The sequence below is a fragment of the Oryzias latipes genome, chromosome 17 (assembly GCF_002234675.1).
Source record: "Oryzias latipes chromosome 17, ASM223467v1".
Taxonomy (NCBI): domain Eukaryota; kingdom Metazoa; phylum Chordata; class Actinopteri; order Beloniformes; family Adrianichthyidae; genus Oryzias; species Oryzias latipes.
In genome coordinates this window covers 15,068,117-15,081,246 of record NC_019875.2, presented here as the reverse complement: position 1 = coordinate 15,081,246, position 13,130 = coordinate 15,068,117, and the positions used below count along the sequence as shown (strand labels likewise).

The 13,130-nt window shown below is 39.3% G+C and overlaps 1 protein-coding gene across 1 annotated transcript in view; it reads right to left on the bottom strand.

Annotated features, from left to right (window-relative positions):
- The window catches only part of LOC101163456 (amyloid beta A4 precursor protein-binding family B member 1-interacting protein-like), a 17,858-nt gene extending 4,728 nt beyond the window's left edge, over positions 1 to 13,130 (bottom strand). Inside the window, exons 1-9 of the mRNA XM_023964983.1 lie at positions 11,327 to 13,130; positions 3,907 to 3,994; positions 2,456 to 2,601; positions 2,268 to 2,339; positions 2,037 to 2,196; positions 1,845 to 1,966; positions 1,684 to 1,758; positions 1,462 to 1,605; positions 368 to 478 (exon numbers count right to left, since the gene is read on the bottom strand). Coding sequence (XP_023820751.1) covers positions 368 to 478; positions 1,462 to 1,605; positions 1,684 to 1,758; positions 1,845 to 1,966; positions 2,037 to 2,196; positions 2,268 to 2,339; positions 2,456 to 2,601; positions 3,907 to 3,994; positions 11,327 to 11,386 — 978 coding nt within the window. The 5' untranslated portion in view covers positions 11,387 to 13,130. The remainder of the gene's footprint in view (positions 1 to 367; positions 479 to 1,461; positions 1,606 to 1,683; positions 1,759 to 1,844; positions 1,967 to 2,036; positions 2,197 to 2,267; positions 2,340 to 2,455; positions 2,602 to 3,906; positions 3,995 to 11,326) is intronic.

Genomic DNA, 13,130 nt, shown 5'->3' with positions numbered 1-13,130 from the left:
CTGTTTTATAGGAAGAGGCTAGATTTATACAATGTGTGTGTTTTCGTTTGCAAATCCAGCTTAGATGGGGGGTTAAATTCTTTTTTTCATGATGTCTTAACTTCCACATAAAGCTGACTCCTCCTATTTTTGTCTGTTTTCTTTTTTTGCGCTCTGCATGGATTCCAGACACTGTTTTCAATTTTGTAAGCGCTTAAACAGAGTGAAGGTTTCATCCCAGGCTGATTCTTTGACACGTGGTCTCCATGGAAACTGTTGTGTTGACCGGCAGATTCAGCACTCAGTGACTTCAGCATGCCAGACCTAAAAAAAAAAAAAAAAGGGTGCGTCTTCCGAGACAAGAAACATCCCACACACTGTGACTGACCTTTAACACAAAGCAGAAGCTGGTCGGAGCCTTGAATTTCTCTCTGTAGTTGCTGGCTGTGTAGACGTTGACTTTCTCAAAGCGGATAAAGCAGGCGAGATCAGACGAAGACTGGCAGGGGAAAAACAAAATTTCATCACACTGACAGAGGTGCTGGGGATCAAGTGTGAGCAGTTTATGCCGACAGTGACATCTCCAATACTCATCCTCCAGTATGAAGCAAAACTGATAGCGGACCGAGACCAGTGTTTGTTCCCCTTTGCATACAAGACTCGACCCAAACATTGACACAATAACCAACTTTCAGGAAGTAGACTTAACCTTAAGGATGCTAGGTTCTTTTTTTTTTAAATCAGTTTTAATATTTTCCTTCTTCTTGAATAATTTTTCTTCACTTACGATCTGAATCTGTTCAGCTAAAAGAATAATTTAACACATTTTGTCAGCAGAAAAAATAAGTAACAGTAGAGCACGTTGGAGGAGGGCTGGTGGTTTGGGTTTGTTCTTAGTCACACGTGCAACTGAAAGTCCTTAAACTATTCTCAGTCATCTGTACAGCAGAAAATGTGAGGACATATGTCCAAACTTAACAACACAAAATCAGCAAGAAGAAAAGATTAGTATGTATCACCGGCCCAGTCAAGTCAGACTTGAACTATTTTGTAACGTTAAAGTCCCACTCCATCATCTTTTGATCTATTGTAAAAGCGTTCCAAATAGTTTTAAAATTATGATTATATTATTTTTAGCCAAAATAAAAAGACCTGCGTTGTTTTCTCGGACGTAGTTTCTGCAGAGCAGCAGGAGTTCATTAGAAATACCTGAGTTGATTTGACACGGAGCAATCCCACACCCCCTTTCCATCGCCCATAAGTAAGCGGTCTATTTTTTAGAACACTGTTCTGCAAGATTACAGTCGGTCAAATAAAAATCCACATTTTAGAGTAAAAAATATTCAAAACAAGACATGCACTATAATTTCAAAGGCGTGACTTATTATTATTTGCACTGCCGAGTATTTTCTTGTAATGCCACACAAGAACCCATGGCAGTAAAAAAAGAAAGGCTTGTGTTTATCTTTATTTTTTCTGTACCTTTGTCTTTCCTTTGGGTACATAATAAAGGCCAGAGGCCCTCAGAAGGAAGTACTGATGTTTCCAGACCTTCTTCCCATCTTCTTTTAGGTACATCTTCCCTTCAAGATTAGGCACAATCACACTCGTGCCTCCGAAATGCTCCTGCGGTGTCAGAGGAGAAAAATGGTTAAAATGACCACATGGACCAACACAGACAGTCATTGTGTACCTTTAGCTGACCTTGATTAGGAGATCTTTAGTCTGTTTGTTGACATCCGTCTGACCGGATTTATTCTTTTTCCACATGAAAAACAGCTTTTGGGTTCACAAAACACACGGACCAATCACAGACATGAACCCTGACTCATCAAACATGAAGAAAGGGATGGTTTTGAACTCACTTGTGGGTCAGTGAACATCACATACTTTTGGGGTCTTAAGATGAAGTGGATTTTGTTCTCACTGTGGCGAATCCAGTCAGACAGGAGCTCCACAAATAACTCGTGATCCTCCAGGTCTCGTTCTGTAACGGACACAGGTATGAGTAATAGCGCACGGGTCCTGTTGACACTTGTGCGTGCCAGAAGTCTCACCAATCTGCAACTCGGGGTTGGCCTCACACAGGCTCCACTCGATGCTTTGGTCGCAGTGTGTTTTCTCAAAGAGCTTATCCAGAACCTCTCGCACCATCTGCCTCCCATCCACCATCAGAGTTTTGGAGCTACCGTCACTCATCAGGACTTTTACTATTAACTAAGCGTTTTTGGTTAGTTCAACTGCCACAGAATGACTTAATAATACACTTTTTTAGTTTTGGGCATTACCTTTCTCACTTTAGCTTCTTTCAGCTTCTCCAAAGCTATTTTAATTTTATCCAACTTTGTTTGGGCTTTTGTCTTAATGGAAAAATTAAAGAATCCTCACGTTATTCATTTATCTTCCATTTCCATCAATCTTTTACCGTTTTTATCAAACGGGAAGGTTCTTCAGTCAGTTTAGGGGGAACTTATACCTCCTCGTGCGTCAGAGCAGGTGATGGATGATCCTCCACGAGGCTGCCTGCTGCTTCACAAACTGACAATTCTTCAGATGTGCATTTTAATTCTAGGTCGGCCACCAGCGCATCCAGGTCATGATCTTCCAGTTCGTTGAGTGACTCTGAGAAGATAAGAAGGAAGTTGTTACTTCAGGAATGACGGACAACGTGTTCTGCTCTTCTACTGGTCAAAAGAAGGCAGAGCGGGAAAAATCTTTATGTGCACAATTTAAGAAGCTTAGTTTTTATTTTTTCTTTGACTATGTCCCTACAAAACTGAATTTATCTTTATTTTTAGCGTTAGTAGCCTTTTCCGTTCTTGTCAAAATGACTAACTATTTTGACTGCTTTGAAAATTTGCTACGGCATTACTTGGTTAAAAAAAAAGGACCAATAGGACCCTGACTTTTTTTCAAAAGATGTTTATGTTTTAACGTTGTTTAATCATTAAAATTTAAAGATAGTAATAGATGTGAGTAGTACTACCTTGAATGACCATAGCCGTTAAATTGTCTCCATTCTTTTTTTCAGAAAAAAGAAAGTTACAGAATTGGAAAAGGTCTGATGAGGAGACTATTCCGTGAAATAAATAATGTATAAAATAACGTTTAAAATATCTAAGTGACGTCTCCCAGTTAGTTAAAAGGGGCCTTTTTATATATGATCAATGCATAGGAGAAACACAAAAGTACACAAGGAAACAAAGAAATATCTTATTTCTGGTATGAAAAGTCATGCAGGAGGAAATAACAGAAAACAGCGATGAAGATTAAAAAAAAAATTTTTTTTGCTGACAAACAAAACAATAACGGTTGTTTTACATAATAAAACAGAAAAAAGGATAAAGCAGAAGGACATTTTCTGCTTCTGTGAATGTCAATGTCCAACTTCCATTGGTAAGGAAAGAAAGCTAATCTGATTCTGCAGGGTCCTGCAAACATCAACAAAAGAAATGAAGGAAATCTGAATAAAACACATAGATTGGTGGGATGCACACTGATTTCGATTCTGTGGATTTTTATTTTAGATTTGTTTTCTTTTCCCTTCTGCTTTTCCCTTCAGAAGTCACCACAGTGAATCATTTTCCTCCATCAAACCCTGTCTAATGCATCCTCTCCTTTAACATGGCTTTTTTTATTAGATACAAGGTGAACAAATATATATTTCAATAATAATCAACAGTTATTCCAACAGTTGAGGCTGAGATTGAGGTTTGAGTGTCTTCACAGGAAGAAGACCCTGCTTCAGCGCTCAGAATCTTCATTTTAAGTTCTAAAGGTCACTGTGACTTTCTGGCACCAGAAAACCAGCAGGAATTTGATCTGTGGGATGTCTGCTGCATGTCTCCCCCACGTGGAGAGACTGTCAGGGCAAAGCGAGTCTTTGCTGTCTGGATTTACTTTTTTGAAAGGGAAGGAATGACTTACCCTTCAGGTCTGTGAAACCAATGGAGAATGTGCTCTGCTCCTGTGAAGCATCTTTCCCTTCAGCTGTGTCGCCTTCAGATAACAGAGACTGCAGAAGATGAAAAAAACACAGAAGACTACTGCATGCTGTATCCATACCCAACATGTAACTGCAATTCAGAGCATTCATAACAATTACACAAGAAATAATGAAAAAGAAATAACATAAATTTTGTTTTATCTGTTGTTAAGGAACTTATTTCTGATTTTTCAGAACTGTGAAAGAAAGTACTACTTTTTTCCTTTCATTCACATGGACTGAATTTTTTACTTTTATCAAACGTTTTTAGGTCTGCTCATATATAGAAGTGCAACTAAATAAAAAAGTTGTTTTTCTCTTTGCTCTTCACCAACTTTTAAAATGTAATTCATAATGCAATCTATTTGCCAATGTGCACATTTGTCCCACAGCATGATTCTGCCACCTTCAACCATCAAAGCTTAATTCTTTTCCCTCCAAACATCCTCAAACACAATGATGACCATTGCTTTTGAAATTTAGGTGGATGTCCTCTTTGCTGCATGGACCTTCACCTGCGGAATATTGCTAAGATCAGAAATATAATTTCTAAGAGTGATGCTGAAAAACTCATCCATGCATTTGTTACGTCGAGGCTGGATTACTGTAACTCCTTGTTAGCAGCGTGTCCTAAGAGTTCCTTAAGAAGTCTCCAGCTTGTTCAGAACGCAGCTGCTAGATTGTTAGCTGGAACCAGCAGAAGAGATCACATCACTCCTGTGTTAGTTTCGCTCCATTGGCTCCCAGTTGATTCTAGAATTAAGTTCAAGATCCTCCTGTTAACCTATAAGGCCTTACATGGAATGGCCCCGTCCTATATTAAGGACCTCATAGTCCCTTACCAACCAATCAGAACACTTCGCTCGCAAAATGCAGGACTGCTTGTGGTTCCTAGAATTAGTAAAAGTACGGTTGGAGGTAGAGCGTTTAGCCACCAAGCCCCTGTCTTATGGAATAAACTCCCAGCTCATATAAGAGAGGCCGACTCAGTTTCTACATTCAAAGCTAGACTGAAAACATTCCTCTTTGGACAGGCTTATTGTCAGACTAGTTAGTATTCAGAGATTATTTAACTTAATGTTAGTTTGTTTAAATTAAACTTAATAATAACTATTTCTTTTAAAAGGCTGCTAGAAGTTGAAGCTGGGGTAACTATGGTACACTGGGGTTCTGTCCTCTTTCCTCTTTCCTTTTTTACTTCTACCCTTCCTCTCCTCTATTCTTGATCATAATTTATCATTTAGTTCTCCATGCCTCTGTTTGGTGCAGTGCGATTCATGTATTGTCCCTCTTTTCCTCTCCCCTCCTGGGGAGTGGGAGTGCTTCCAGACTCCAGTTGGCTCATCCGTGCTCCAGTTCCTGACCGTTTACCTCGCCTTTGCTCCTGCTCCTACACCTGGCTGTGGATCCTGCCTCTGGCTCATCTCTGGCTCGTCTCTGCTCTGTACCTGACCTAGTACCTCGTCTCTGCTCCTGCTCCTACACCTGGCTGTGGTTCCTGTCTCCGGCTCGACTCGCGCCTTTGACTGTCCCGATAACCACGGCTGGATGAAGCTCGTCTGCTGGACTTTATATATGTAGTTGTAGATTTAGATAAGTTAATTCTTCTCTAAGATTTCTGGTAAATCGCCTGTCCGTCCTGGGGGAGGATCCCTCCTTCATGTGGGCACCCCTGAGGTTTCTTCGTTTTTTCCGGAATCCGGTTTTTTTGGGAGTTTTTCCTTACCGCGAAGGGGGGTCTAAGGGCAGGGATGCCAGTATAGCTTAGTCAGTTTGTTAGTTCATTTTAGTATTTTTCTATTGAACTCTTTGTATTCGTGATCCTTTTGATTTAATGTTTTACTTCGAAGCCCATCGAGACGACTGTTGTTGTGATTTTGGGCTATACAAATAAAATTGAATTGAATTGAATTGAACCTTCAGTCAGCAAATAGTAGCTTCCTCTTGGTCCCGTGAAGAACTTTAAAAATACATTTTTTCTGCATATTGGTGCCAAAAACACCACAACTTAATCTTAAACTACTGAGCCCGTGTCCTGACATTAAGATATAAAAATATATCTTGTTCCCACAGATTAATATCTTGTTCCCACAGGTTATTATGTCGTTCGCACGAAATACTATTCCGTTCCCACGAGATACTATTCCGTTCCCTCAAAATACTATTCCGTTCCCTCGAAATGATTTACTCGTACGAACGCAATAATTATGTCGTTCGAACGCAATAATTATTCACGTCATAAATCATTCACGCGGATATGCTCTCTGTACGCCGGCAAAAGCCGCTTTCAGCGGTAACTTCCGTGTCTCTGTGACCCATATTCGTTCAAAAAAGGAACATGAAAAACAAAAATGATCACTTTATTACCGTCTCAATGAATATAAGAAAAATATCAAAAGATTTATGATAACTAGGCTGCTTTGTCATACGATAGCTCCTGCTAGGCTACTACTAGCGCCGCCGCAGAGCTCTTTGATGTATGCCGGCATTTGGGCAACTGGCTGGTCTGTTGTCAGACAGCTGATATTGTAGTTTAGGGTCGAACAGGAATAATAATATTCAGGACTTGTCTTTTATTAACTTTAGCAGTCAGTCGCTTTACATTCGAAGGCTATAAGGATACATGCTAACTGACTAGCCGATCATTGATCCTGTTATTAATTTACGTCATAGATTTACAGCAGATACCTTCACATTTCTGTCTGTGTGTGTCTCATTACATTGCATTGAAGACACGGAGGATGTTTAGAGAACATATTTATTTATTTCAAAAAGCACAAAGCATTCATCGTATTCACGTTCATTCACATGATGATGATCTCTGGTACGCCCTCAGTCATCTTGCTGCAAAAGCCGCTTCCTGCCGCTACTTCCGTGTCTCTGTGAGCATTTAATAGGGGTAAAAATAAAAGCAAGAATGGTCGATCTGTTATTGTCTCGATGACAATCTGAAAAATATCATATTAAGCTGGCTGCTTCGCCGAAAGCACTTACCTTTAGCTTGTAGCATAACAACAATGGCAGTACGTCACGTTTCCCAGAATGCTTTGCGGCCAACCATTGGTCTTGTTGTTAGACCTTGGTCACAGGGACACGGTGATTGGCCAATGATTGGCAGGAAAGCATTCTGGGAAACGTGACGTACTGCCATTGTTGTTATGCTACAAGCTAAAGGTAAGTGCTTTCGGCGAAGCAGCCAGCTTAATATGATATTTTTCAGATTGTCATCGAGAAAATAACAGATCGACCATTCTTGCTTTTATTTTTACCCCTATTGAATGCTCACAGAGACCGGAAGTAGCGGCAGGAAGCGGCTTTTGCAGCAAGATGATTGAGGGCGTACCATGATGTGAACGTGAATACGATGGATGCTTCTGTGCTTTTTAAAATAAATAAATCTGTTCTCTAAACATCCTCCGTGTCTTCAATGCAATGTAATGAGACACACACAGACAGAAATGTGAAGGTATCTGGTGTAAATCTATGACGTAAATTAATAACAGGAAATGATCGGCTAGTCAGTTAGCATGTAGCCTAATAGCCTTCGAATGTAAAGATACTGACTGCTAAAGTTAATAAAAGACAAGTCCTGAATATTATTATTCCTATTCGACCCTAAACTACAATATCAGCTGTCTGACAACAGACCAGCCAGTTGCCCAAATGCCGGCATACATGATCAAACAGAGAGCTCTGCGGCGGAGCTAGCCTAGCAGGAGCTATCGTTTGACAAAGCAGCCTAGTTATCATAAATCTTTTGATATTTTTCTTATATTCATTGAGACGGTAATAAAGTGATCAATTTTGTTTTTCATGTTCCTTTTTTGAACGAATATGGGTCACAGAGACACGGAAGTTACAGCTGAAAGCGGCTTTTGCCGGCGTACAAAGAGCATATCCGCGTGAATGACTTATGACGTGAATAATTATTGCGTTCGAACGGATTAATTATTGCGTTCGAACGACATAATTATTGCGTTCGCACGAGTTAATCATTTCGAGGGAACGGAATAGTATTTTGAGGGAACGGAATAGTATCTTGTGGGAACGGAATAGTATCTTGTGGGAACGGAATAGTATTTCGTGCGAACGACATAATAACCTGTGGGAACAAGATATTAATCTGTGGGAACAAGATATATTTTTATATCTTAATGTCAGGACACGGGCTCCAACCTGTGGGAACAAGATATTAATCTGTGGGAACAAGATATATTTTTATATCTTAATGTCAGGACACGGGCTCCGTATTAAACAACAAAATAACTAAAGAAAATGTGTTGAATCCAGACAATTTAAATCCAGCTTTATAACTACCATAAAAATATGTTGTAATTTAAATATTCTAGGAAAATATTTTTTCATTTGTATTTTAGCGCAAAGGCTAATTTAATGTATTTTATTTTATAGTATTTATTAGTTTGCATCCAGAATGTCTATTTAAGGCTGTCATTAAATAGAAAACAGAAGAGACCTGTTTCCTCTGAGGGATCCTCCACATCAGTGACTGACCCTTCTCAGTAAACGGGGTCGCTGCAGTTGGATCTCCTGGGTCTGACTCTTTTGATCGGATCTGGGGGGTTCTGTGGTAGTGTTCTCCGTGAACTTGGGTTGGGGGGGGTCGCTGATGTGGACATGTCCCCAAAATATCGTTTCCCCACTTCAGGACAAAGCCTGGTCTCTACATTCTATCATTTTATCACTTTTTTATTTATCTATTTATTTATTTTTTTTAAGTGTGTGTGTGTGTGTGTGTGGGGGGGGGGGGGGGGGGGGTTGTTGCACGGTTTGTCTTGTCATCTTGTTTTTACATTTTATTGTATTTTATGCACAGCACTTTGAGTGACATATGTTGTTGAAAAAGTGCTATATAAATAGAGGTTGATTTGATTTGATTTGATTAAAAAAAAGGATCTTTAGAAAGGGCAGCTGTGGTGCAGACAAAAGGCGATCTGCTGCCAAACACTTGTGTTAACCAACTACCAGAGGCAAGGTTCGATTTCCAGCATGCATGTGTCAAAGTATCCTTGGGTAAGACATTGAACCCCAGCTTGCCTCTGGTGGTAGGCTGGTGGTAGCGTCCAGCAGCGGAGCTACCATCAGTGTGGGAATATGGGTGAATGGGACTGTGACTGCTAACCCTTGTGCTATTCAAGGCACTTTAACATTGGGAATTGGGTCATCTAGACCCACTAAACAGTGCTCTGAACCTTTTTTCTTTAATGATTTGTGAACCTTCGGGGAGGGGGGGGGGGTCGTTTTTTTCTAAGAACCAGTTCAGTGACCTTGGGGCAGAGTGTCAACTGACTGGAAGGTCGTGGGTTTAAACCCATGGTGGAGTCACACATAAGACTAAAAATGGGAGTTAATGCCCCCCTGCTTGACACTCAGCATTAAGGGGGTTGGATTGGGGGATTAAACCACCAAATGGTTCCCCAGAGCGGCTTTGTCTGCAGTTCACCACTCCCCCAGGTCAAATGCAGAGAATAAATGTCACACATGTACAGTACGTGGGTGCGTGACAACTAACGGGACTTTAAGTAACTATTATCTTGAATCTAAATATTTTGTGTTTTCAGTTTAACCCTTGTGCTATCCTAGGCACTTTAACGTTGGGTGTTGGGTCATTTAGACCCACTAGACAGTGCTCTGAACCTTTTTTCTTCAATGATTTGTGATCTTCACTGGTGTCCATGGATTACATGAAATCTTTCCACCTTTATCCACCTTTGTCATGGTAGGGAGAACACGTCAATGTAAGGATCAGGTCATCTGGACCCCATAGGATAGCACAAGGGTTAAGCGCCTTGGGCCTTCAAAGAATTGTAGAAAAGCGCTATACAAGTAAACGCCAATTACCATTTATCGTTTTTATGAGATAATATTCTTCTATTGAGAGCAGCATACAGGACATCCACATGTTCATTAGCCAAATCTGCACACAAAATTAGGCTTGCCACATAAAAGTAGCTAACTTCTGTCTGAGAACACATTTTGTCATGCTGCCATGTCTGCATAGACAGAGATGCAAAGCAGACCCCGGCGCCTCCTGAACAGTTAAGAGGAGGGGCATAATTAAGGTCATAAGCGGAACCATTTATACATCCATTAGCTTCAAAGAGCTTTAATCAAAAAGCGTTTCCTGAGGTCTCCCCGCTGTGGAGTGGTTTTTGTCAAACCTGAAAGACTCCTTGCTCCGGTCAGACAAACTGTCTAATTAATTTTTTTGGTCATCCCCCTCCCAATATGGACTTTAATGAAACATTTGTCAAGAGTGCACAATTTTTGTTCTATTTCTTGATGAGTGCTGGAGGGAATCTGCAGGCTGTGCTGAAGGACATTCTTTACATTATGATGGTTGGTTTGAAGCCAAGATGCAATCAGATGTTGTCTGCAGAACCTATTGGGACATAATTTGTCATTTACTTTCATTACCTGTTCATATGCAAGCATAAATAATGAATAATGTCTGCCAACTTTGTTAATATGGTTCCATGAAAGGATGAGATCATTCAGATGATCGATGTATGGAATGTTTTTAGGAATACGGTGGGATAGCTCTACACAACTTTATGTCAGGAGTCCAAAAGTGTTTACATTGATTTAAAAAAAAAACTTTGAGTAAAGATTTTTATTGTCAAAATAACCAGATTAGATACTTCTCAAACGGTGCTGTTACCTCATATTAGCCAGTAGACAGTTGGGCAAAAACCTGGCAATGAGTGGAAAAAGCAGCTGGATTTACAACCAAAATGCACTTTTGGCATAAAAATTATTTTAAAAGCTTTTTAACTAACTTTTCTGTTTTGGGGGCTTTCACCTAACTGACTTTGCACAAATCTGTATTTTTTGTAATCTTATTTTGAAATCCGTTGTTCATTTATTACTATAGGTACAACCTTTTTGCTGCTCCTGGATTTGACCCAAAAATCCTATTACGTGACGATGAAACATTTTCTTGACACTTAAAATCTAGTTTTTCCTGATCAATTTTTATTTGAAGCAGCAAAGAATTTCAAAATTAAACTGCTTTAAGGTAATACAGGACCAGAATTGATTAGGCTTGCACTGGAGGCTGCAGTCATTTTATTTATTATCAAATTTTTAAATGGTAAATGAAAATTATTATTGTTGTTTTTTAAGCATCAGAGTGCTTTTGGTTTGCACCAGTAGTTTGTCATGGTTAACTCTGTTGTAACTGCAGCCCGGTTGTATTTTTTTTTATTTTTGTGGCATTTCAAAAACAAATGTATAACAGCGAGTGGGAATTGCAAATTACTTGTTATCTACATTTTTGTTTTTAATTCATATCTTAAAACTTAAAACAGACGATTACCTATTAACAAAATGTTTGCGCTTTACCTGAGAGAGATGATCGATCTCTCCAATCAAATGATTTAGCATATCATCAATCTGCTCCATCTGCCAACAAAAAAAACAAAATATATATAGATATTAATATACAGACTCATAGGTTAAATAAAACAGCACAAAAGGAAATAATAAAAACTGAAAGGTTTCTGCAATTTCATTTCAGCTTGTTTGACATTCAGGAAGCCCCTGCTCAAGCTGTTGAAAAAAAAAGGTGGAAATACACAAGTAGTTGAGGCCCGGTCAACAAATTCTTCATGCAAATTCATTGCAACTGCAAACAATGTGTGAAACTTGGTCATCTGTGTTTTTAGCTGTACTCCTATCTGCAATCTTGAGCAACAGTAAACAGAGTAATGCAGCAGTAATGGCTTCTGTGTTGTTCTTGCAAACTAAAACGGTCCTTTTAACCACCATCTAGTTAAACGGATTTCCTCTAAAATGTCGACTAAAGCAATACATCTACCAGTAGTTTAAGTCTTCCAACATGATTTTTAGGCTAACAATAAATTTTATATCCAAGATATTCTCTTGCATGTGGCACAGAAGCAAACTGAGAGGCAGATTCTTGCAGGTACTTGCAAATAAAGTAGCGGTGGAAAAGTTTAGATTCTGTCTTAACCAGCATGCAAATGTAGCTGCATTGACATATAGACAGCCTGTTTTCATGGTTATTTTCTATCTTCTATTGTTTTTATAATATTCTATTATCTAAATGATTTTATTTCTCTTTAGTGAATTCAGTTTTTTTTCATGTTTTCTAACACTTAAGCTGCTTGTGCCTTTTATCACAAGCACTTATGTAGATGTTAAGGTTACTTCTAACTTCCTGTTTCTTATAAAAACCCCACTGATGTCATGTTATTGCTCCCTTAAGTGGATAAAAATAGGTTTTCATGTAGGTAAAGTCTCTTCTAGTAAAATACTGTGCCATACATCATAGGTGTAACAAATTAATTTGACAAGACAGTGGCAAAAGTTGTTGGTAAATGTGACAAAGTGGAGGAAGATAACCAACAACAGGACATCTACATGCATTCAAAGTGCATGAATGTAAATTAGAACCATTTGCTTTTGCAGGTTTGTTTGTGTTTTGCATCATGTTTATTCCAATTAAGATATCCCTAATCTTAAATGCTGAAACAGAAACACACTCAAGTGTTTTGTTTCAATTCCCTCCATTGGCTTCCTTACATTGTAGATAAAAATGAGCTATTTTACCACTTACCTCAATTAGGTGGTTCCCAGAAGCAAAAAGTAGAAGTGCAAGACATATTTATAGACAGAATGATGTCACGTTGTCCCCAATATGCTAAGTACTAAGTATATCTACCAATATACTTAGTATATGCTAAAAGTGAGGCAGCATACTTGAAGTTTTACTTTTTAAACTTAAAATGTTCAAATTTGGTCTGAAGGCGTATTCATTTGGTGTACACACACTACACATGTGGTCTATGTAGTACACTTGCTACACTCAAGTGTTGTCATGGTGCCTCTGTCAGCTTTCCTACCCTTCCCCTCTCTGCTTGGCTCCTGATGATTCCCAGCTGTGTCCACTCTCCATCACCGACCAGACCTACTTAAGGAGATCCAGAACCAGCATTCATTGCCAGTTTGTTGCCCCTGATGGTGCATAACTTGGTCTCTCGTCTAGTTCAGTCCAAGTGTTCATGTTCATGTCTAACTTTTGTATTGCCTCGCCTTCAGGACATTCTGACCACGAGTGGACACCTGAGTCACCGGATTACCTGAACCACAGAACCTCTCGGAACACCAAGAACCTCCAGCCTCG